The following is a 26,668-nucleotide window of genomic DNA, read 5'->3' on the forward strand; positions in this document are numbered from 1 at the left end:
TTCTTTCTGGACCCCCATGATGCATGGGGTTACCTGTTTTCAAATATAAGCATTTGAAAAACATTCTCTGTTTCCAGCAACACTGTCTTAGTGTTGGGGGGAAAGCACTCTGTGAGAAACTATTTTTATTAAAGTCTCCCCAACTCTATTCTAGGTCAGCCCTGTTCTTTTGTTCTGGATGGAAAGTCATCTCCAGGTTGGGCAGGAGGGGAGAGGGTGAGCTGGGGACCTTCACCACACCAGATGGTGTTTATCTTTTGACTGCTTACTGGCATGAAACGGTTGTTCGCCCTACCTTCTGCAATTCTTGAGAACCTAGTGGCTTAGACTGAGACGCAGCACTACTGTTTCACAGGACACCTAGTGCGTCTACCTTGGTTGGGATGAATACCCAGGAATTGCTGTCAGAGCAAGAGGACCGCGGGTACTACTATTCACAGTGTTGCCTTTGTTTTTTTTTTTTTTTTTTCTTTTTTTGCATTATTTTAATCTACAGAGTAAATGATTATCTATACACACTGGAACCAGTTAATGCCCTCAGACAATGTATAGTTGTCTCATAAAGCAGGAAAGACAATGCAGGGGAAACAGGTGCCCAAAAGGCGTGTCGCAAAGGCTTCGGAGGTTCTAGGTGCCACTACAAGTCAAGGCCGGAGATCACTTCTAAACACTCGATGTTCAAGAGGAACGCTTTAATCTGGAGACAGTAGCGCCCCTCCCGCCCGCCCCGGACCTCCCTCTTTTACTTCTTTTCCACAATCTTTTCAGTTCACTATCAAAAGTCCTGGCTCTTCAGATATACTTTAAACTATAAATAAACGCTGCATAGTTCTCTGGTCGGCGTGTGGTTTGTGAGTTATTGCAGGCCGGCCGCGCTCAGTAGGGCGCGAAGAGCACCGGCGCGTGCGCGCTGCGCATGGGCCCCGGCGCCGGCCGCAGCAGCGCGGGGGGCAGCGCCGGCAGCAGCGCGGGCGGCGCGGCCCGCAGCCCGAACGGCGAGCCCACGGCCACGGCGGCTGCGGCGGCGGCCAGCGGCCCGGGCAGCAGGCGCGGCGCCAGCGGCTTGGACGGCTCCTTGGAGAAGACCAGCTTCACCTGCAGGGCGGGGAGAAAGAAGAGCAGGTGAGCGCAAGTCTCGGGGTTCAGCCGGAGCGTCCAGAAGAGGGGCTGGCTCGCACCCCCCCCCACCCGGGTAAAATCACACCCTGGGAACGGCAGTAGAACCGTGGAAGACGGGGACGCCTGCTCAGTGTCCTGGGACCAGCCTAACGGAAGAGAACGTGAAAAGGAAAAGATACATACCGAGCATCGATGGAAAGCCTGAACAAGCTTCTTAGCCAGCTCAATATGTGTATATATTATATATACAATATATATACAACATATATACTATATATATACATACAGAACATTTTATGGAAAGCCTGATCAAGCTTCTTAGCCAACCCAATATATGTATTATATATATATATATATACACACAGAGCATCTCATGGAAAACCTGAACAAGCTTTTTCACCAACCCTATCTATCTATCTATATAATATATACACACAGAGCATCTTATGGAAAGCCTGAACAAGCTTCTTAGTCAACCCAATCTATCTATCTATCTATCTAATATATACACACAGAGCATCTCATGGAAAGCCTGAACAAACTTTATAGCCAACCCAATATATATATACATATTATATATATATATACAATATATATATACAACATATATACTATATATATATATATACACACACACACAGAGCATCTTATGGAAAGCCTGAACAAACTTTATAGCCAACCCGATATATATATATAGTATATATATGTACAATATATATACTATATATATACACACACACACACACACATACAGAACATCTTATGGAAAATCTGAATAAACTTTTTAGCTAACCCCACATATATATATCTATATATATATATATACACACACACACACATATATACACACACAGAACACCTTATGGAAAACCTAATCAAATATTTTAGCCAACCCAACATATATTATATATATATGTGTGTGTATATATATATATATATACACAGAACATCTGTGGAAAGCCTGAACATTTTAGCCGACCCAATATATATATAATATATATGTACAATGCTATGTTATTATATTATATATATATATGTATAACTGAATATATATGTATAAATTTTATATATGTATAACATCACTTTTCTGTACAGCAGAAATTAATGCAGCATTGTACATCAAGTATACGGCAATAGAACAAACTTTAAAAGAATAATGGAAACGGTAGGACATCTTTCCTTTTGGAGGAACTGGAAGATCCCAGAAAATGGCCTGATCTAGGAGTTGAATGGATGTGCAGAAAAGGACTCTGCTATCTTATTTTTCATGATAAATATACCTCCTGAGGAAACTGTTCATCTTGAGAAAAAATAGGGAATTTTTTTATTCCACTCTTTACACACATTTTAACTAGGAGAGAATGGACATTTTAAAATGTTTATTTTATTTTATTTATTTTTGGGTGGGCTGCCGGCATCTGGGATGTTAGTTCCCCACCAGGAGTCAAACCCGCCCCCTGTAGTCAAAGTGTGGAACGTCAACCACTGGATGGGCTAGGCAAGTGCCAGGGAATAGCCATTTTTAAAGAGAAACTGATTAACGCTGTCAGCTACTCTGACTGAGCAGATGTGACAGGAGCGTAGCACAGGAAGGTGTGAGTGCCAGTCAAGAGATGTAACAGTAATAAAATTCCACGTTCACTAAAGAAGGGAAGAAAAATGACCTCCCCCAAAAACTCTGCCATGCTTTGCTTTCATTGGTACCAACATTCTGAGACTGCACTGCAATACCAGTTTACTCTCTGACGAGTAGTGTTAGTAAGATGGCTGTTCTCATGAAGGGAATGTTCCCATTTATGGAAACAGTGCTAGTTAAGCAGGAGGCCTTGGAAGCTAACATGAACACAATTTGACTTCTCTGTTTATTTAACTATTCACTTGATTGTTGAAAGCAGCATCTCCACCGGACAGAAATAGCACACAGGTTATGGCTGGTGCTGCTGAAACATCCTCTCTGAGCAGAATTCAAAGTCTCTTACAGCAGCTAAAATGCATTCTATGCAAAAGAGCAAAGGGAGCTCATTTGCATAAAAATGGGTAATGCTGCTAAATTAATTGGGTCAGCTCATTCTGAGGTCTCACAATAGATGATTGCAGTTTTCCTTTAACTGTGTTTTCACATGTCGGCAGCACACAATAGCACTGATTATTAATAAGATCTATTTTGAAGAAAACAGATTTCAAAATGCATAATTCAGCACATACTGTAGAGCAATTGTTCTCCATCTTAATTTTTTATACACACAGTTATAGTTTATTATAGCTAAACAGTGCAGAACCCTGCGTCTCTCAGATGTAAGCTATGGTCACTTCAACCAGAAAAAAAGCCTATGCTTATAAAGCATTAGCTTAAGATGTCAGGAGGTTTACAGATTTCCCCTAAAATCCTATAAAGAGTGGGTAGATGGCCTAAAAGTGGGTAGATCCCTAAAATCCTATAAAGAGTGGGTAGCCTTTCCCTTCTCCAGGGTCTTTGCCCAACCCAGGGATCGAAACCAGGTCTCCCACATTGCAAGTGGATTCTTTACCAGCTGAGCCACAAGGGAAGCCCAAGACTACTGGAGTGGGTAGCCTATCCCTTCTCCAGGGGATTTCCCGGCCCAGGAATCGAACTGGGGTCTCCTGCATTGCTCTCAGATTCTTTACCAACTGAGCTATCAGGGAAGCCTATGCTTATAAATAAATAGCTTAAAATGTCAGGAGGTTTACAGTTTTCCCCTAAAATCCTGTAAAAATTCTAGGTTGGGACATCAGTACTAATATGCATACTAGTGTAAAAAGCAAGAGGGCATGTCTCAGGAACTATTTCCCAGGCCTTAAATAGTGTCCTAAGGTGAATTTTCTTTTTAAGCGAGCCACGCCTTTCAGACTGTTGTTTAAAAGCCAGAATTGCTGAGGAAAACAACAGCAATGCTTTATCTCTTGGAGATCTTATAAAGAAGCTGGAAGAATTTGTTCCTCACCAACCTTTCTTAACAGTACCTGCTAACTTCAGGTTCAGATTTCCTGTGATTACTTACCTGACGCAAGAGAGTCTAGATTTCCTTCCATCCCCATGCTCTATAAACCTGAGCCCAGCTGAAAAGATGTCTGACTTTAGCTAACCGGGACAGGAGCCCACCCAGCTCAGGAAACCAGTGATTCTGTTGGCGGCATACGGGTTGGACTTAATCAGTCGTTTTCACTTGGGCGTCTTCCGTTTCTCTCCCTTAGGAACTGACAAAATGAAATCCCCCAAGAAAGGCTCCACTCTGCCTGGCAGCAGAAGTGACACTCACCCCCAGTGGATGCGCGGCCTTCTGCAGTTTGTTGTAAGGGCTGTATTTGGGTTTCGGGGGCTTGCCGGCAGCTCTGTCTTTGTGCCTTCTACTGCTAATGTGCTATTAAAAGCAACGAAAGGGGAGAGCTTTAAAGAAGTCATCCTCCAAACCCCTCATAAGTATTGTTTTAACCTGGCGAAGGATATTAAATATTTCATGCAAGTTGCAGAAAGACAGAAATAAAAGAGCATGCACGTTTGTCCTTGGCTGTGGATGCCTCCAGGAGAGATACTTCTATGCTGCCGTTTTAGTCTATTTTGAACACATAGCAGGGTCTTCTTTTTCCCATCTTCTCTCCTTATCAGAGCACAGATCTCAGTTTATGGACATTCACAAAGGAAGGAAATGTCTGAAGGAATTTTATGTGCAAATAAACCAAGGTGGCCAGGCAGGCACGGATTTATTTCCATACTAATATTTACGCTCACATTTGCACAGCCAAATGTCAACCCCTTAAATTCTAAAGGTAAATAACTGGGGTGCATTAAAATCAGTGCAAGAAGGTACGTACGCATATAAAACACAATACAACATGAGGGCTGGGACTTCAGCGAGCACGGTAGACCCGATCCCTCCGGAAGGCTTGAGAGTGAAAGTGACTCCATCCCCTTAGCGGGTGGCCGCAGGATTCAGAACTACAGTGCACCACCGGGCAATAAGCAGCAACGTGAAGTAGCGCAGCATTCATATCTAAACAAGGAAACGCGGAATGCTGCACTCTGACCTTTAACGAAAAGCAGCCCTTTCGAGTGGGAAACCTGGTAAAGAAGAGAGCTGCTGAAGGCCCCTCGCCTCCCACGCTTCATCTGTAACAACAGCACAGACTCACTTTAGACGCCCCTACATTTCAGTATTCCTTTAAGCAACCAACCTATGCACAAGTAAGGAAGGGGAGTGAGTAAGAAGCTAGGTGGATGGGTGCGTGGCAGGGAGCGGAAGAGCAGAAAGGGCGCAGGGCAGGCAGGCGGCCCCTGGGGGCCCGCGCGCCCCCACTTCCGGGGCGGTTCCGCTACCTGTTTCAGCTGTGTCTCCGAGTTGACGTGCACGTCACAGATTTCACAGTGAAACGTTTTGTTCTGCAGGCCTGTGTTTCCCTTGTTCACTGGGCCTTTGCCTTTCACACCTGCCCTGGGGAAGGCTTTGATAGCCCCACTTCCGTTCCGAGCTTCTAGCATCGTTTTGTGCTTGGTACCTGCCAGAAATGTTGAAAGAAAAAAAAAAAAAAAAAGAGGAGAGAACTCTTAGCTAGTAATCGCCTCCAAGACACAATGCGGCAACACCACGTGATGTGATGCTGTCTGAGTGCAGCGCTTCCGGGGGTTCTGCTTGAAACACACTCATGACTCAGAAAACTGCAACCCTGCGCTCTGACCGCCGCGTGTAACAGGACTTAGAGCGCAGGCTTCTATGTCCCCCTAACAAACAAGCAGCATCCGTACAGGAGTAAACGCAAAAGTCCTGAGATGACCTTAAATGGGCGTGGCTTCCTCTTGATGCTGATGAGACATGAAGGATACCTGATGAGGAAGGGTGATTTAGTTGCTACAGGTGTAGTTGGAGGTGAGGTGTAACAAATGTAATCAGCTTAAACAGGGTGTGCTTACCGAGGTAGCACTAATTAAATACCCACTTTCTGAACAGAATACAAACAAGCTTTCCTGACTGTGTAGTTTAGGCTCAAAGAAGGAACAGAACAGTATAGAGATCTTAATGACTCTGAAAAAAAAGGTCCTGTTAGGAGAGCAAAGTTCACAATGATTGGCTATTAAATTTCAGTTGTTAAAAAGAAAAAAAATACTATAAAAGGGGGATTCACCGGCTAGGTGGGTACACTCTAAGAAATGCTTCTTTTCTATTACACCAGCCACATCTGCGCATCTCACGTAACTAATGTTACTCTACTCATCAACATTTGCTTTTTATTTTTTTAAACACTAAAATTCAGGACGGCAGTGTTCTCTCAAAATTTCTGTTCACAATTTCCTTCTTGGAGTTGATAAATATTCTTTACTTTTCTTGTTTAGCCATGTGTTTTTGCTCTGAAATTTTCCTTTGTCATCATTTATATTCTTCCTGCCATTCTGGGTTTAAAAAATTGTTTTAGAGGTTTTATCATTTTAATTGTGTTTATGAGATGGGTTCAATCCCTGGGTTGGGAAGATCCCCTGGAGAAGGAAAAGGCTACCCACTCCAGTATTCTAGCCTGGAGAATTCCATGGACTGTATAGTCTATGGGGTTACAAAGAGTCGGACACGACTGAGAGACTTTCCCTTTCATTTATCAGTTCTGGAAGCACAGGAAAAAGAGATTCTTAACTTCTTGCTCTTGAACCAGCTTCTCATAACCATTCAACGTCAATGAAGAAAGATGTGGAGGGCTTTCAGGTGGGAGCCAGTCACCAATGTCTTCAATAAGAGACAATGAATACAGGGAACAGGTTTATAGCCATATGTTTCTCTCTTGCAAAATGATAACTTTACTGAGTCCAATATTAAAAAATGCATATTTTTACAACTTAGATCCCTCACTTTGAACCTCTATCCTTAGGCACAGCAGTATTCATATATCAGCATATTAAGGAAAGAGAAAATAGTCCACATGTTGGGAAGAAACCAGAACAGCTGAAATATGGAGGTAGGGCATCTGTCCATGGTTGTGGGGGTGGTGAGGCTGTCCTGGGTTTGTTCTCACCCCTCCCCCTGTGGTCTGATGACCCAAGGCTTCCTACTTTGTGAGAAGAACCATAAATGAGAGTAAGGCAAAGAACATTCTGGGGAGCAGTGCATACGTATATACACACATAATGAACGAATGAACGTGTCTGTATTACACACACATGCATCATTTTGCCAAGCTTTCATGTATGTGATCTTCATACAGATGAGAAGCTTTTGTGTCACTATGTGAGCAGATGATTATCCAACATTCTATATCCAAACTGATGATTTTATTAAAAAAATTTTTTTTCCATGCAGCTTATTCAGTCAAACTGATGGAGAATTCTCAGGGCCTGTGTGGCTTAGGAATGTCTAAGCAGCAGTGAGTAGGAGAAAATCCTCACCCTGGGCATTTCTCTGGTTCAGTTCAGTTCAGTTCAGTCACTCAGTCATGTCTGACTCTTTGCAGCCCCATGGACTGCAGCACAACAGGACTCCCTGTCCATCACCAACTCCCAGACCTTGCTCAAACTCATGTCCAACATGTCAGTGATGCCGTCCAACCTTCTCTCCTCTGTCGTCCCCTTCTCCTCCCACCTTCAATCTTTCCTAGCATCAGGGTCTTTTCCAATGAGTCAGTTCTTCACATCAGGTGGCCAAAGTACTGGAGTTTCAGCTTCAGCATTAGTCCTTCCAATGAACACCCAAGACTTATTTCCGCTAGGATGGACTGGTTGGATCTCCTTGCTGTCCAAGGGACTCTCAAGAGTCTTCTCCAACACCACAGTTCAAAAGCATCTGGTGGTCCAGTGATTAAGAATCCACTTTCCATTGCAGGGGATGGGGGCTCGATCCCCGGTTGGGGAACTGCACAGAACAACTAGGCCTGCATGCCACAGCTGGACAGTCCAAGGCCACAAGGAAAGATCCCTCATGATGCAGTGAGGCTCCTGTGTGCTGCAACCAAGACTCGGCACAGCCAAATAAGTAAATACTAAAAGAATTATCATCCTGACTTGCCTGAAGGCCCCTCCACTCACTCTGGTTAATATCTCCTGTGGTTTGAGCTGGTGTTTGATAGTGGCAACCAAACTGAGTCAGAAAGCTGTTCCTACCTGTGTGCAGATAGAAGTCCTTTATCTTGCTTGGGAGGATGATAGGAAAGCCTGGCTTGGGTAATCTGACTCAAGATTGAGTGTCAAGTGGATTAGGAAGAGGAGAAGGAATTAAAGATTTGGCCCCTGTAGTAGGGGGTGAGCAAAGGTAGGTAAAGATCTTAGCAACAGTAGGTAAAGATTCAGAAAACAAAATGTTCTCCTTAATGTCTTCGGACTCGCCTATGTCTGACCCTAGAAGAAGAGACGTGAACAGAAGGTATGTGAACGCTGGAGCGATTCCAACCTTGCAGAAAAATCACTGCGTCGTGAGCCTTATTGTTTCAGTGCAGTCCCTCCCCCGAAGCTACTAAAGACAGGAAAATCAAGAGTATATCCACTCATGCATGCCCTACGCGGATGCAAGCAAACACACACACACACACACACACACACACACACAAAACACATGTTTAAAATCACGCCGAGATTGGGTGAAAACCCCAGCTAACAGCTTTGACTCTGGGGTGAGCATTCACCGCCTGCCGGAGTGGGGCTTTTGCACAGTGTGACCCCCTGCACTAGTAGCAGGTTTTCAGTCGTAATTAAATTGCTATTAGGTAGTTTCAAGAGAGTTGAAAGCTTCAGTAGCCTGTCAGGGCAGCTATATTTGCTCCAAGTACAGCTACAATTAAGAAAATTGTACGTACTCTTAATTCTCCAGCATTTACCTTTTTTGAGAGCTCAGATGTGCATGAATAATCTAAAAATAGTGATTGCTGGGAGGATTTGTGCTCATTTTATTTTCCCAGCATTGCCCCTATTGTGCTAAATTACCCGCTCCTAGCTGTGGTATGAGATCGGTGACAAGATTATGCCCATTTTACAGATAAACTGGGACTAAGAAAGATTAAGTTACTTGCCTGGTTCACAAAGCAAACACTACTTGAAGTTACCGATGGGTAGAAGGTGGATTTCTAACTAAGTTCCTAGAACTATGGGGATTTAGCTAGAAATCCACTAAGGATGTCTGAGTTAGCTGCATTCCAGTTCCACAGGAATCTCTCACACCACCTTTAATTTCTCTATGTTATTAATGCTGTCTTTTCTCAACTCAGATTTTAATTTGAGTCTTTCAGATTCTTCCGTTCTTCCCCTGTAATAAGCCTTTCTGCTCAGCAGAGGATCCGGAACCAGGATGCTCTATGAACAGCAATGGTTTTGTGATGGCCGGTTTGATCACCTCCGATTTCATCCATGTGTAAATATCCCTCCAGGCTGGTGCCTTTCCTTGTGACTGCACAGCAGGGCCCTCGGAAAGCTGCTTCTGTACTTTCAATGGGCTGTTTTCTTCCCACCACTTTTAAAAGGCTGGCGCTGACAATGACCTTCATTTGAAGCTTCCATGTTTCTTGAAATGCAAAATCGTTCTCCAACCAGAGTTTAGATCCAGCAAGTCATAACGCTCCTAGAAATACTAATTTTGTCTGTTTGTTTTTTCTTTGTTTGCTTTCGATTGCCTTGGATTAAGACATTTTATCTGCAAAAATCAAAGTAATACGTGGTGTGGAGTGAATGGAAGCTCGCTTTCCCTTTACTCCCCCATCATCTTTACAGATTCCACTTTTCAGATGGCTCTTTCTTAATTTGAATTTAATGCACTCATTTGTGGCTGCACTGGGTCTTAGCTGCTGTGCGTGGGGTTTTCTCTAGTTGCAGCGACTAGGGGCTCCTGTCTAGCCGTGTGGTCTGCAGGCTTCCCATCGTGTGGCCTCTCTTCCCCAGGAGCTCAGGCTCTAGAGCAAGGGCCGGTAGTTGTGGAGCATGGGCTTAGCTGCACCTCAGCATGTGGGATCTTAGTTCAGGGACCAGGGATGAACCCGTGTCCCTTGCACTGGCAGGCAGATTCTCAATCAGCGGACCACCATGGAAGCCCCTAGATGGCACCTGAGTGAGGAACTGGTGTAAAGAAAAGGGAGGTGAGCAAGAAACCGGGATGGCTCTCTAAAAATAAACCAATCATCCATTAGGTCATCAGGGAAACTGGGGAAACTTCTTTAAAATGAAAAAAAAAAAAATTACAATTCCTCCAAGGAGAGCTATTCACAGTTCAGTTCAATTGCTCAGTCATGTCCAACTTTTTGCAACCCCATGGAGGCACACCAGGCCTCCCTGTCCATCACCAACTCCCGGAGTTCACTCAGACTCATGTCCAACACGTCAGTGATGCCATCCAACCATCTCATTCACTGTCATCCCCTTCTCTTCCTGCCCTCAATCTTTCCCAGCATCAGGGTCTTTTCAATTGAGTTAGTTCTTCACATCAGGTGGCCAAAATATTGGAGGTTAAGCTTCAGTATCAGTTCTTACAGTGAATGTTCAGGACTGATTTCCTTTAGGATGGACTGGTTGGATCTCCTTGCAGTCCAAGGGAATCTCAAGAGTCTTCTCCAGCACCACAGTTCAAAAGCATCAATTCTTCAGTGCTCAGCTTTCTTCACAGTCCAACTCTCACATCCATACATGACTACTGGAAAAACCATAGCCTTGACTAGACGGACCTTTGTTGGTAAAGTAATGTCTCTGCTTTTTTAACATACTGTCTAGATTGGTCATAGCTTTTCTTCCAAGGAGCAAGCGTCTTTTAATTTCATGGCTGCAGTCACCATCTGCAGTGATTTTCAGCCCCCAAAAATAAAGTCTCTCACTGTTTCCACTGTTTCCCCATCTATTTTCCATTAAGTGATGGGACCAGATGCCATGATCTTCGTTTTCTGAATGTTGAGCTTTAAGCCAACTTTTTCACTCTCCTCTTTCACTTTCATTAAGAGGCTTAGTTCTTCTTCACTTTCTGCCATAAGAGTGGTGTCATCTGCATATCTGAGGTTATTGATATTTCTTCTGGCAATCTTGATTCCAGCTTGTGCTTCATCCAGCCCCGTGTTTCTTATGATGTACTCTGCATAGAAGTTAAATAAGCAGGGTGACAATATACAGCCTTGATGTACTCCTTTGCCTATTTGGAACCAGTCTGTTGTTCCATATCCAGTTCTAACTGTTGCTTCTTGAGTTGCATACAGGTTTCTCAGGAGGCAGGTCAGGTGGTCTGGTATCCCCATCTCTTTAAGAATTTTTCCACAGAGGCATATGAAAATCTTAATGGTGATCATCATGTGCCAGTCTTTTATTTTCTACTTGTGCATTTAAAACATTTGGATAACAAAGTAATTATGTATAGAACTTTCCTTGGAATTATACATACTTTTAAAAATGTACATGATTTTTAATGACAGCATAGGCTTACAATACATGAATGCTATATATTTAACCACTCGCTTAAAATTAGACATTTGTATTATTTTCCTCTTTTCCTACATAATTATCCTACTCATTAATCTTTTAAAATACATCCTAAGGTTGTTTCCTTATGAAAGATTTTCATAAGGGGTGTTCTAGGGACAAAATATGACTATTTTTAAGTCGATTCAAGCTGACAAATTAACTGTCTAAACAGTGCAAAGGAAGTTTCAGAGGGATTCATTTGAAGGGAAATGTGTCTCTTGCAAAATTTCCCTTCTATAAAATAAATTTCAATACCTTAAAGCTCAATTCTCCAGAATGCTCATGAGCTGAGGTTTAATAGCCTCAGACTAGACGGTGGGAAAGATGCCCTTGATAAAGGCATGGAAAGCCACTCCAGGATTCTTGTTTGGAGAATTCCATGGACAGAGAAGCCTGGTGGGCTACCATTCATGCAGTCAAAAAGAGTGAAGTGACTGAAGTGACTTAGCACAGCACAGACGTCAGCAAACCCAGGTGACAGCCAGGGGTCATTTAGTTACCTTCTCACTGACCAGTTCAGATGATCCATATTATAGATATGTGGGCAGGAAAGTGGTCAGTATCCATACAAACAACAAAGTGCTTTTTGAGGTGTTTATTTATAACTTTCAATATAACGGCACGATAGTGCAACTTTTGCGTGTCCGAAGGGAAAAAAGTTATCTTGAGTCTCTACACCTGAACTGTGCAACTGGCACCAAGAGCCTCCATGCCTCTCTCTGTGTTTATTCCTCCAAATGGCAAGTTGGAAGGACTGATGCTGAAGCTGACATGCCAATACTTTGGCCACCCGACGTGAAGAGCCAACTCATTGGAAAAGACCCTGATGCTGGGAAAGATTGAGGGCAGGGAGAGGAAGGAATGACAGAAGATCAGATGTTGGGCGGCATCACCAACTCAATGCACATGAGTTTGAGCACGCTCCGGGAGTGGGTGATGGACAGGGAGGCCTGGCGTGCTGCAGTCCATGGGGTCACAAAGAGTCGGACTCACCTGAGTCCGACTGACCTGAACTGAAGATTCTGTTTGGCTTGAGCATGAAACCACTCTTAAAAAAATGGCACATAAAAGTACATGGTAAGAAAATGCATCTTGACACAACATTGAAATCACTCGTTCTGGTTGTTCATCCATGAGAAGTCACTAAACATGAAATAACTAAGCTCTGAATGTTGACAGCTACATACAATTCTTTGGTTAGATAATATATTCCAAATCACCCACATTGCAATTTCCAAAGTGCATTATTTAAGAATTATAAGAATCTAAAAAATTCCAGCAGAACTATTCAAATCCCTAAAGATGATGCCATCAAGGTTTTGCACTCATTATGTCAGCAAATCTGGAAGACCCAGCAGCAGCCACAGGAATGGAAAAGGTCAATCTTCATCCCAATTCCCAAGAAGGGTGGTACCAAAGAAAGTGCTAAGCATCGGACAACTACACTCATCACCTGTGCTAGGAAGGTCATGCTTAAAATCTTGCATGCTAGGCCTCAGCACTATGCAAACCAAGAACTCCCAGATGTCCAAGCTGGAAAGGAAGAGGAACCAGAGATCAAATTGTCAACATCTGCTGGATGATAGAGAAAGCAAGGGGACTTCAGAAAAACATGTACCTCTCTTTAATTGACTATGCTAAAGCCTTTGACTGTGTGGATCATGACAAACTGTGGAAAGCTCTTAGAGAGATGGGAATACCAGACCATGTTTCCTGTCTCCTGAGAAACCTGTATGCGGGTCAAGAAGCAGCAGTTAGAACCCTGCAGAGAACAACTGATTGGTTCAGGATTGAGAAAGGAGTGTGACAGGGCCGTCTGCTGTCACCCTGTTTGTTTAATCTACATGCTGAGCACATCATGAGAAATGCTGGGCTGGATGAGTGATGAGCTGGAATCAAGATAGGCGGTAGAAACATCAACAACCTCAGACATGCAGGTGATACCACTCTAATGACAGAAAGCGAAGAGGAACTAAAGAGCCTCTTGACAAGGGTGAAGGAAGGGAGTGAAAGAGCTGGTTTAAGACTAAATAAAAAATCTAAGACCATGGCATCAGCCCCATCACTTCATGGGGGAAAATAGAAGGGGAAAGGGTGGAAGCAGTGACAGAGCTCCTCTCCTTGGGCTCAGAATCGCTGCAGATGGTGACGGCAGCCATGAAATCAGATGATGGCTTCTTAGCAGGAAAACGATGATAAACCTAAACAGTGTGTTAAAAAGCAGAGACATTACTCTGCTGACAAAGGTCCGTATAGTCAAGGCTGTGGTCTTCCCAGTGGTCATGTGAAGTTGTGAGAGCTAGACAGGAAAGAAGGCAGAGCATCAAAGAATTGATGCCTTTGAACTGTGGTGCTGGAGGAGACTCCTGAGAGTCCCTTGGAGAGCAAGGAGATCAAACCAGTCAGTCTTAAGGGAGATCAACCCTGAATATTCACTGGAAGGGCTGATGCTGAAGCTGAAGTTCCAGTATGTTGGTCATCTTATGTGAACAGATGACTCTTTGGAAAAGACTTTGATGCTGGGAAAGATTGAGGGCAGGAGAAGAGGGAGTCAGAGGATGAGATGGTTGGACAGCATCACCAATGCAATGAACAGGAACTTGGGCAAACTCCAGGAGATTGTGAGGGACAGGGAGGCCTGGCGTGCTGCAGTCCATGGGTTTCAAACAGTCGGACACGAGTGGGTGACTGAACAACAGCAACAACAAAAAGAGTAGATGCACGTTCACGTATAATGGATTCACTTTGCTGTACACTTGAAACTAACACAGCGTTGTAAATCTACTATAGGTCAAGAAAACGTTTTGAAAAAGAGAATTGTGGCTCCAGTCCACTCTCGGATAGAAACTTCTGGGGTGCTAGAAATGATCTTGATCTGTAGGCACCGATATGGTGGCCTTTAGTCACAGACACTCTTCAGCACTTGACATGAGGCTACTGCAACTGAATCGGTGACTGATTTCAATTTAAATCACCACCTAAGGCTAGTGGTTACCACATTAGATAGCACAGCTCTTGTACTCAAGCATGTCCTGCATGAACATGTGTAACACAGAGGCTATGTGGCTGAGCTGTCTTTTTTTAATCATTTGTAGAAAGTTTAAAGAAGGCACATTGGCAGACTTGTGATAGAAGAGTCTCCATCTGTTTTTTCCATCCAACTGAAGTCTTATCATCATCCCAGAAGATGTTGAAGAGCTGAGATAGATATCTCTGGGCCTTAATAATAACAAGGTCTTGAACTTGGACTATTGCTGACTGGCTTAAATGAGTTTTTCACTTGAAACATGAAATGACAAATCTCTAGAGGAAACAAGTTTTTATACAGTCTCTTCCTGAACAGAGGCACAAACTGGACCTGGGCTTCTTGAAGGCAACTCATGGGTTTTGCTCAAATGTTCATTCTCAGGGCCCAATTCGTGGTAGTCAATCAGCGAAGATTAGCGAAGTATTGGATATTAATAAAGATCAACAAACACATATTCATAAAGAGAGTTATGAGCTCAGGTTCTGAGATGGTATAAGCCAGAGTTGTCTCCATCAGCTGTGAGGTTTCAATTTACTGAAGTGTTGCAGGAGATGCATTTTTTATTTTAAGGTATTATTTCTGGCATGCCCACATGCTCAAGAAACTTTAGACAATCCTCTCTTTCTTCTTCTTAACATTGTTTTCATGTATAAGGAAAAATTTACAAATCTCTAAGCATTTTAAAATTTAGTCAAGTCTGTCTTTTCATGATGTGACTTTTCTCTATATTAAAACTTAGTGAGGGAAAATAAGCTCTGTGTAGGTACAAAAAACCTGGAATGTGCTTAGTGAAAATGATCAAATGTTACCACTTTAAGTCATCACCAGAAAAATCTGCCAAATTAGCAATGAGGCTGCTTATAAAATTTCAAAGGATTTTTTTTCAATTATATATAGAAACTCATTAAAATTGGCTAAGCAAAGCATTACCTAGCAGGATATTTGGGGGGAATTTCTGTAAAGAAAGAGATAAAACATATATTTTTATAATATCTGTGTCCATAACATAAAAATAAGAGGAGACTTCAAGGTCTCGTATATACAGTATGTCCTCTTAAGGTGCTGCAAGCATTCTTGGAAAGTTTTGTGAATCATGCTAGCAAGTTCAGGAAAATCGCTTTTCCTTCCAAAGTCAGAAAAAAAAAAAAAAAAGAAATCCTATATTCCAGTGCTATTCCAAAACTTGGCTAACTTTGAATGGTTAAACTGTAGTGAGGAATAAAGAGGAAGCACATGAAATAACACAGTAACCCGCCTGGGGCTTCCCAGGCGGCTCAGTTGTAAAGAACTTGCCTGCCATGCCTGAGACACGAGAGACGCGGGCTCCATCCCTGGGTTGGGAGGATCTCCTGGAATAGGAAATGGCATCCCACTCCCTATTCTTGCCTGGAAACTTCCATGGAAAGAGGAGCCTGGAGGGCTACAGTCCTTGGGGCCACAAAGAGTCAGACACGACTGAGCGACTGAGAAGACAGCAGCTGCTGTGATTCTGCTAATAATCATGTCATAATATTTCATCCTCACAAGGTGCATATGGCCTCTTAACTCCATGAGAGAGACAGGCAGACAGAGAGACGAACAGAGAGAGAACGAGAGAGAAAGGGGCCTAAAGACAGTTGCCTTGCCAAGGTTCACATAGAAAAGGTCTCTGCAGATTTGAGGCAAAAATTAAATCTGATCACTTCTAGTTCACTCTTGTCTATTCCATTAAGCCGCAACAAAGGCAGGGTTTGATGGAAATTGGTTTCCCAATATTTGTGATTAAGAATGCATTTTCCAGCCAAAATGTGGAAACAGCCTAAATGCCCATCAACAGGTGAGTGGATGAAGACAAGTGGTGCCTGCACACAATGGAAAACTGCGCAGCCACGAGAAAGGCTGGATAATGCCATTTGCAGCAACATAGATGGCCCTAGAAATCACTCATAATACTAAGTGATGGAAGTCAGATAAAGAAATATATGATATCACTTATAAGTGGAATCTTAAAAAATAATACAGACGAACTTATTTACAAAACAGAAACAGACTCACAGACTTCAAAAAGAAATTCACAGCTACCAAAGTGGGAGCAAGGAGGGGGAGGGGCAAATTAGGAGGTCATGATTAAAGCAGGTCAACAGCAGAGACCTACGTTACAGCATGAGAACTCTACTCAATATTCTGTGTGTATGTTACTCACTCAGTCATGTCTGACTCTTTGAGGCCCCATGGACTGTAATTTGCCAGGCTCCTCTGTCTATGGACTTCTCCAGGCAAGAATACTGGAGTGGGTAGCCATTCCCTTCTCCAGGGGATCTTCCCAACCCAGGGATCGAACCCAGGTCTCCTTATTGCAGGTAAATTCTTTTGTCTGAGCCACCAAGAAAGCCCACTCAATATCTATAATAACCTATATGGAAAAAGAATCTGAAGAAGAATGAATAGACATATAGCTGAATCACTTTGTCGTACATATGAAACTAATACAACATTGCAAATCATGTATTCTCCAATAAACTTTTAAAAAGAGTTTTATGGCAAAAACAATACAATATTGTAAAATAATTAACCTCCAATTAAAATAAATAAATTTATATTAAAAAATAATAATGCTTCCCCATAAAAAAAAAGAAGAATGCATTTTCCAAGATTAAGAGTAAAACATGTCTTGAAGGTGGTTGACTTCCCGTGAACAGCCCATAGTGCGTAACTCTCCACTCAGTGTCACCGGCCTTCAGTTCAGTCGCTCGGTCGTATCCAACTCTTTGCGACCCCATGAATCTCAGTACTCCAGGCCTGTCCATCACCATCTCCCAGAGTTCACTCAAACTCACGTGCATCGAGTCGGTGATCCCATCTTATCCTCTGTTGTCCCCTTCTCCTCCTGCCCCCAATCCCTCCCAGCATCACAGTCTTTTCCAATGAGTCAACTCTTCGCATGAGGTGGCCAAAGTACTGGAGTTTCATCTGTAGCATCATTTCTTCCAAAGAACAACCAGGGCTGATCTCCTTTAAAATGGACTGGTTGGATCTCCTTGCAGTCCAAGGGACTCTCAAGAGTCTTCTCCAACACCACAGTTCAAAAGTATCCATTATTCGGCACTCAGCTTTCTTCACAGTCCAACTCTCACATCCATACATGACCACTGGAAAAACCATAGCCTTGACTAGATGGACTTTTGTTGGCAAAGTAATGTCTCTGCTTTTTTAATATGCTGTCTAGGTTGGTCCACAGGAAAAACCATAGCCTTGATTAGACAGACCTTAGTCGGCAAAGTAATGTCTCTGCTTCTGAATATACTCTCTAGGTTGGTCATAACTTTTCTTCCAAGGAGTAAGCGTCTTTTAATTTCATGGCTGCAGTCACCATCTGCAGTGATTTTGGAGCCCCAAAAATAAAATCTGACATTGTTTCCACTGTTTCCCCATCTATTTGCCATGAAGTGATGGGACCAGATGCCATGATCTTCATTTTCTGAATGTTGAGCTTTAAGCCAACTTTTTCGCTCTCTTCTTTCACTTTCATCAAGAGGCTTTTTAGCTCCTCTTCACTTTCTGCCATAAGGGTGGTGTCATCTGCATATCTGAGGTTATTGATATTTCTCCCGGCAATCTTGATTCCCGCTTGTGCTTCTTCCAGCCCAGCATTTCTCATGATGTACTCTGCATAGAAGTTAAATAAGCAGGGTGACAATATACAGCCTTGACGTACTCCTTTTCCTATTTGGAACCAGTCTGTTGTTCCATGTCCAGTTCTAACGGTTGCTTCCTGACCTGCGCATAGGTTTCTCAAGAGGCCTTAGCTCATGTTTATGACATGTCTCCAAAGGGATAAAGAAGGAAACTCCTAGAATCACAATCAAATGCAGAAGACACATGTCCCCTTCTGCAGCCGGGCTGCTTCCGATGACAACTGACATTCAGACCTGATTCCCTGAAAACACAGCCAAGTCTTCATCAGTGTTTTCCTATGAATAACATCTGGATCTAGGAAGAAACTGGAGGCGCCCTTTAAAGATCTATTGATGGGGTAGAGGTGAGAGGGGGAAGCAGCGGCGGGCACAGCTGTGGTCTGCTCTGGGTGCAGCTGGCAAGGTGGCCCTTTAAGAGAACTAGAAAGCAGGGATTCAGTGGGCTGCTTGCTATCAGAGGGGTCCCGCTTCATGGACTGACAACTCCAAACAGTGTCAGTGTGCGGACTCCTCTCTGACAACTATTTTACTGGTCTATATTCTAAACAACGGATGTAGTTCTGATGAGATCTAGTATTTATTAAATTAGCAAACCATCGGCTCCATCTGTCGAACTCTCTATTATGCAGCCATCCCCAGAAACACACAAATTCGGCTACAAGCTTTAGTTTCACTAGTCATTTCAGAGTAGTTCACAATCGTCTGAGCTCACAAAGGCTGCAAGTCATGCGCCTGTAGTGCGACCTTTTTTAATGTAAACAACAGATTGAAAACGGGCAAGAAGAGCAATGTGGTCATAAAGATGCATGGACCGGGAATATGTCACACAGAGTGAGTAAGTCAGAAAGAGAAAAAGCAGAGCATATTAATGCATCTACGTGGAGTCTGGAAAGGTGATACTGATGAGCCAACCGGCAGGGCAGGAGCAGGGATGCAGACGCAGAGTGGACGGGCGCATGGGAAGCGGGGAGCAGGGTGAATGGGAGCCTGGGCCTGACACGCGCACACTATCGTGTCACACAGCTCGTGGGAGGCCGTTACACAGCACCGGAGCCCATCTCAGAGCTCCGTGATGACCTGCAGGGGTGGGGCTTGGAGGCCGTGGGCCGGGGCTCCAGGGGGCGGGGACACGTGTATAGAGGTGGCTGATCCCCTTTGCTGTACAGCAGAAAGGGACGCAGCATTGTGAACAACTACGTCCCAGACTTGAGGAGACTCAGTTCTGCTGTTCTGTGCGGCCCCTTGCAGGTCTGGCCTGTGAGGGATGGGCCAGGCGCTCTGTGCAGGTGAGCTCCGTTGGCCCTCGTCAGCAGCTGGCTAGGTGACGCGGCCTGTCCTGGGCGCTTTCACGTCCCCGCCTCCTTCTCCCACCCGGATAAGCCCCCAGAGCCCACAGACCCTCACACCGCTGTCTCCGCGCCTGCTTCCGGTGGCCCCAAATGAGAACCCAGCTCAGCGATCTTATGGCGAGTCTGCCGAGGGCACTCCCACCCCGGGCAGGACAGGGGCACGCATGGGGCCTCGCCATCTACAGGCCCCCTGCGCGTTTCCGCTCAGCGTAACCCGCGGGGAGATGTCTGATGCGGAGAGAAAAGCGCCTTAGAGGGAAGAGACGTGGGGGTCACGGTGTCCCCCTGGGCTGAAACCTCGGAGGGGACACACCTAGAAAGGGGCTCGAGTTAGGGTGACAACCCATCACCTCCTAAGCCTCCAGGTGAGAAGGTTACGCTAGTTCTCTGCTCTGCCTACAAAAAACTTGGCAACAGTTTTGCTTTTTTTTATTTTTCTTTTTCCAAACACTATAGCTTCCCAGGCCCTGGCTATATAACAAATCAAAATCCCTGGATGTTGGGAATATATATATATATCTAGGAAATATATTTAGGATATGCAATAGGATATATTTGCAGGATATATGGGCCTTCCAGGTGGTTAAGTGGTAAAGAATCGCATGTCCAGTCCCTGAATCAGGAAGATCCCCTGGAGGAGGGCATGGCAACCCACTCCAGTATTCTTGCTTAGAGAACTGCATGGACAGAGAAACCTGGTGAGCTACAGTCTATAGGGTTGCAAAGGGTCAAGACATGACTGGGTGACTAAACGGCAGCAGCAGCAGCAGCAGGATATACAATAAATCAGAATCCCTGGATGTATATATATTAATACATATAGAAATATATTTAAATAAGCATAAATGCACATATTTAAATATATTTACATAAATAAATATATATATAAATATATGGATATACTTTTCTATCTATATAAAATATATGAATATATATTCATACATATAAAATATATACATATTTAAGGCTCCAAATGCAATTCTAACACACAAACCATAAATGACCACAGAAATGGAATATGGAAAATGACCTGATGTGATAAAAACAAATAAGTCATTCCTTCTTTGCTCTTAATCAGCTGTCTCTGATCAGAATTCAGGAAGGACATCCAAATTCTTAATAAATTAATTGCAGCCTCCAAGGGTATGGATTGTTTATCTGTCAAAATGGGCCTCCCCTCAAAATGAATGTTTCTCTGTCATGATGGGGAATGACCAAGAATTCTCGAGCACTGAATGGACATCCAGTGATGTCCACTCTCTCCCATGACTATGCACCCAGGAAACACGTCTTTTCAGGAGGAAAGAGGGGGAAATGTGAAGGTTTAGTTTCTGGCTTGGGGCCAGATGCTATTCTGTGTGTCCCAGTCCCTGCCTCCAGAACTCTCCCTGACTACAACTCATGTTGCCTGCAAGAGGGGCATGCATGTGCAAAAGGAATTGTCCCCCACCTGCAATTACACCCTTAAAGGGTTGAAGTCAATACTGCAGTGTTACTTGGGCAGCAGTGATTGGTCAAAGACTCCATCGGTGCACAGCTACACTATTAACTCAGGGCATGATTCACAAATGATTCTTTTCCTATTGTAACGGCTGACAGAGACCTGGAGATGAACCCAGTCTTTCAGAGAAAAGCTGATCTTAGGCCAAAGGGCTGGCTAAAATCTCAGGCAGGACATAAATAAGTAAATTAACAAAAATAAATAAAACCTTTATATAAGTTGATATAAATAAATTCTTTCTCCATATATATATTATATTATATATATATATATATATATGCATACCTAGTCAGGCTTATATAGAGCTATATAACATCTTTAAATATATATCTAGACATAGCTATACAGAAAGAGCAAGTGGATGGAATCAAAATATATCCAGAGAGGATTCCATACTGGCTTACCAATATTTTCAGTTCTCTATATTAAAGTTTAGTGTTTAAGTTAGAGAGACCTGGGTTTGAATAATGGCTCATCACCTAACTGATCATCTGTCTTCTCTGAGCCTCAATCAAAGCAGGGGAATAGTATCTTTAGGTTGTCAGAAAGAAACAGTAAAATCTTTCACGTAGATATCTTACCTCAAGATAAGGTAAAACGTCTTATCCTGCTTCTGTCTATAGGAAGCATTTTCTTAAGTTTAATCATCCAGTTCAAATAAATTTAGCCCAAACAACATTATTTATCATAAAAACCATAATAAGGAGGCTTTAACCAAAATCGCGTGGAATTATGCAACCCAATTTTGCAGCTCTATTATTGGTGCAACTTTAGAAAATTTCATTTAGAGGCAAATGCGTGGAAATAACATTGCAATCTAGAAATCCTATAAACACAAAGCTGATGCTTTAGAATTATATTTCACTGACCCTCCTTGTGTTTATACACACACACACACACATCCACAGCGTGGCCCGGGAGCCCTGGAAACCCTTCCCTGCCTTCATGCCAAGGACTCTTCGCTTGCCATTCTTACTGTTTAATGGTTACTGAGCTCCGTGTAATAATTGCCAGTTTTCAGCCCCCCACCCCGACTGCCCCCTGCTGCAAAGATCTCATCTATTCAGAGGAGCGTAATTGCAGAGCTGTTGAGACAGAGAAGCAATCGCTGCATCTCACCACTGTTGTGGGCCTCCAGCTGGGAGGCGGAGTTGACGGCCACCTTGCAGAGAGAACAGTAGAGCAGCCTCTTCGCTTTCTCTTCCTCCGTCTCCGTGGAAGGGCAGGAGCTGTTGCCGCTGGCTGTGCTGGGGCTCTTCTCCACTTTAGAGGTGATCTCCGTTGTCATAACACTGCTTTTGCGAATTTCCACAGTTGTCATCGTTGATATTGCTGGTGTCCCTGTGGTACTATCTGCAATCAAAATAGCACAGGAGAAAAGGCAAAGACAGTGGCATTATCTTTCCCTGTTTGAAAACGCATCCCCGATATTGCACGCTGGTAATAATGAGAAGAGCGACTAGCCCCGACCCACTGTCGACCACGCGGCAATCATCTCCTGAGGAAACGACACAGACGCACACTTACAATTGTGTCTATCGATAGAACACACTTGGACAATTCTTGAAAATACATACAAATAGGCTTCACCATGCTTCCTCGAGGTAAATACCCGTGCTCGAGGTTCTCCTGTCGGCGTGCGGCCTTTCACTAAAGTGTTCTTTACAGGGCGCGGCGCTTTGCATGTGTCTCCCGGGATGGCTTTAAAAAATGCAATGGAGAGTAAATGCGTCTAAGGGATGTTCGTTTCTCTTTACTACTTTTCTCTCTGTTTTCCTCTACGTCTCTTTCTCTAAAACAAAATAGGTAAAATAGGGCTTCCCTGTTGGTCCCGTGGTTAAGAAACCGCCTCGCCACGCAGGCGACACTCGTCCGATCCCTGGTCTGGGAAGATCCCACGTGCCGCGGGGCACCCTGTGTGCCATGACTGCTGAGCCTACATCCTTCAACGACTGAAGGCTGTACGCCCTAAGGCCGTGCTCCAGAACAACAGATGCCACCGCAATGAGAAGCGCGCAGACTGCACCTAGAGAGTAGCCCCCACTCCGCGTGGCTGGAGAAAGCCCGTGTGCAGCGACAAAGACCCAGAACAGTCAAAAACAAATAAAATGAAATAAAATCACAGCCAAGACCCTTTTAAAAAGTTGGTTGTGATCCTCTGTGTGCTTGTGCAAAATATATATGGGAAGTAAAGAACCCTGATGTCAGACTGCTTTGTCAAGATCAAAGGTTTATAAAATTCTTGCCTTATTTACAAAGAGCTGTATGTTCAACAAATACAAAAATCATCCATATACAAACAAGACGAATTCTAATCTGGCATATTTATTAAGCATATGCCCTGCACCGGGATGAGTTCAGGGAGTGTGTGACACAACAGTATTCAAACACCAATGGCGACTCTTCATATGGGATTCACGGACTGGTCACACCATGTTAATGTCCCAGCTTTCAAGAGCATGACAACCAGGAAGGCTTTGATGCACTGTAACCCTACAACCCTTCTGGCTCTGAAGTCTGACTCTAAATCTGGAGAGGTCAACCTTCAAAGTGAGCTTTGTCTTAGCTTCACTTGGGTAGACACAGCTCCCAACCCAAATAGGCTGGTTAACACAGTGTGAGCAGCGTCTGCCAAGTCCAGTATGAATTGCAAATGTGCTCCAGGCCCTGTGCTTTCTATTTTTATATTCCCTTTTCACTGCCTCCTGGCTGGCTAACTCTTAACCTCCTACTTAAAATACTCCCAGGCAGCCTCTCCAGCCACAGCCACTCTTGGAGATGTCTCTCCTCCCATAGGTTGCCGTGCTCACTATCCAATGCCACCCTAAACGCCCATGGTAAATGGAGTGGGCAGTGGCTATAAGGGACAGTGGTACCTGCAGTGAGGGGCTGTTCTCATAAAATGTAGTTCTTGTTCATTTCTGTTACCAACAAGCCTTTGAACTTGGATTTTCACTTTGATCTGGAGAGAGAGGTGGGAATATCGGTAAGGCTGGTTACGGCTTCTTTCCCAAATATGGCACGGAAACACTAGTCAGTCAGAAGAAAGATGGGTTCTTGCTGTTTTTCATTAATTAATTTTTATTAAAAATTTGGAACTATAATTGATTTACAGTTTCAGGTATACACAAAGTGATTCTGCAATATACATATATATATTTAGCTATTATATATCTACATATGTGTGAGTGTATATGCATATATATATATATCTGTTCACACTATATATGTATGTATGTGAATATATTCTGTTCCGGATTCTTTTCCATCATAGAGGATGCTGAGGCATATTGAATAGAACAATTTATCTGGACCTTCCCTTTGCCCTGACCCTTCATATACTTTTAACCACTTGTTCAGCCATAATGCCGTTAAGGTCCCCTGCAGTATCATGGAGAACATCTTATAACCATGTTAGAAAAAATAATCATAGTGCCATCACCAGTTTTTCTCATGGCAAGAGAAAAATAAATAAAATTAACTAACGCCAATTTTGGCCACAAGAACGCATTACCTTGAACACTGAAAGGCCCACTTCCTGACTAGTCTTTACTTGTCTTCTAAGGTACCAACATTAAAATATCAGAAATTAGAAAATTTAGAAAATTTCATATCCTAAAAGATGACCCTGTTAAAGTGCGGCATTCAATATGCCAGCAAATTTAGAAAGTTCAGTAGTGGCCACAGGAAAAGGTCAGTTTTCATTCCAATCACAAAGAAAGGCAATGCCAAAGAATGTTCAAACTACTGCACAATTGCACTCATCTCACACACTAGCAAAGTAATGTTCAAAATTCTCCAAGCTAGGCTTCAACAGTACATGAACCGAACTTCCAGATGTTCAAGCTGGATTTAGAAAAGGCAGAGGATCCAGAGATCAAGCTGCCGATATCCATTGTATCATAGAAAAAATAAGAGATTTCCAGAAAAAATCTACTTCTGCTTCATTGACTATGCTAAAGCTCTTGACTGTGTGGATCACAAACTGGAAAATTCTTAAAGAGATGGGAACACCAGACCACCATACCTGCCTCCTGAGAAACCTGTATACAGGTCAAGAAGCAACAGTTAGAACTGGACATGGAACAACAGACTGGTTCCAAATCGGGAAAGGAGTACCTCAAGACTATATTGTCACCCTACTTATTTAACTTATATGCAGAGTACATCATGAGAAGTGCCACGCTGGATGAAACACAAGCTGGAATCAAGATTGCTGGGAGAAGTGTCAATAACCTCAAATATGCAGATGACACCAGCCTTATGGCAGAAAGTGAAGAGGAACTAAAAAGCCTCTTGATGAAAGTGAAAAAGGAGAGTGAAAAAGCTGGCTTAAAGCTCAACATTCAGAAAACGAAGATCATGGCATCCGGTCCCATCACTTTCTGGCAAATAGATGGGGAAGCAATGGAAACAATGACAGACTTTATTTTCTTGGGCCCCCAAATCACCTCAGATGGTGACTCCAGCCATGAAATTAAAAGACACTTGCTCCTTGGAAGAAAGCTATGACCAATCTAGACAGCATATTAAAAAGCAGAGACATTACTCTGCCAACATCTGTCTATGCAAAACTATGGTGTTTCCAGTAGTCATGTATGGATGTGAGAGTTGGACCATAAAGAAAGGAGAGCATCAAAGCATTGATGCTTTTGAACTGTGGTGTTAGAGAAGACTCTTGAGAGTCCCTTCAACTGCAAGGAGATCCAACCAGTCCATCCTAAATGAAATCAGTCCTGAATATTCCTTGGAAGGACTGATGCTGAAGCTGAAGCTCCAGTACTTTGGCACCTGATGTGAAGAGTCTACTCATTAGAAAAGACCCTGATGCTGGGAAAGATTGAAGGCAGGAGGAGAAGGGGACGACAGAGGATAAGATGTTTGGATGGTATCACCGACTCGATGGAGATGAGTTTGAGCAAACTTTGGGAGATGGTGAAGGACAGGGGAACCTGGAATGCTGCAGTCCATGGGGTTGCAAAGAGCAGACACCACTGAGCAACTAAACAACATCAACTGTTCCTGGGGTTTTCAAGGCAGGAATGCGGATGTGCTTTGCAATTCCCTTCTCCAGTGGAACATGTTTTGTCAGAACTCTCCACTGTGCTCCATCCATCTTGGGTGGCCCTACATGGCACGGCATTATCCCCAGAGGATAAAGTACATTTATACCAAGAATGTCAAAGGTTAGAGACTCCAGACCATCTATGGCTTGGGCTTAGTAAAATGTTAATGTTTCTTAAGGGAAGTCCCTTGCACGAGACAGGCTCAGGGAAGTCAGGATCTAAATACTTAATTTCTGGCACTTTATTCCCTTGTGGCTCAAATGGTAAAAATCTACCTCCAATGCAAAAGACCCGAACTTGATGCCTGGGTTGGGAAGATCCCCTGGAGGAGGAAATGCAACTACTCCAGTATCTTTGTCAGGAGAATTCCATGGACAGAGGAGCCCTGCCATCCACTGGGTTGCAGAGTCGGCCTCAACTGAATGACTGACACTTTCACTTAACCTTGTTACATTTTGTAGGCCACTTAGCTGAACAAAGATCTGTTATTAATATTAATATTTTCTCAAGATTAAGG

At 43.4% G+C, this 26,668-nt stretch overlaps 1 protein-coding gene across 1 annotated transcript in view; it reads right to left on the minus strand.

The window, feature by feature from the left end:
• Window positions 1-876: 876 nt before the first annotated feature.
• The window catches only part of ZNF385D (zinc finger protein 385D), a 757,956-nt gene continuing 732,164 nt past the window's right edge, over window positions 877-26,668 (minus strand). The window contains exons 10-13 of the mRNA XM_068970436.1: window positions 22,205-22,438; window positions 5,453-5,631; window positions 4,398-4,499; window positions 877-1,095 (exon numbers count right to left, since the gene is read on the minus strand). Coding sequence (XP_068826537.1) covers window positions 877-1,095; window positions 4,398-4,499; window positions 5,453-5,631; window positions 22,205-22,438 — 734 coding nt within the window. The remainder of the gene's footprint in view (window positions 1,096-4,397; window positions 4,500-5,452; window positions 5,632-22,204; window positions 22,439-26,668) is intronic.

This window comes from Capricornis sumatraensis, chromosome 4 (assembly GCF_032405125.1).
Source record: "Capricornis sumatraensis isolate serow.1 chromosome 4, serow.2, whole genome shotgun sequence".
Lineage (NCBI taxonomy): Eukaryota > Metazoa > Chordata > Mammalia > Artiodactyla > Bovidae > Capricornis > Capricornis sumatraensis.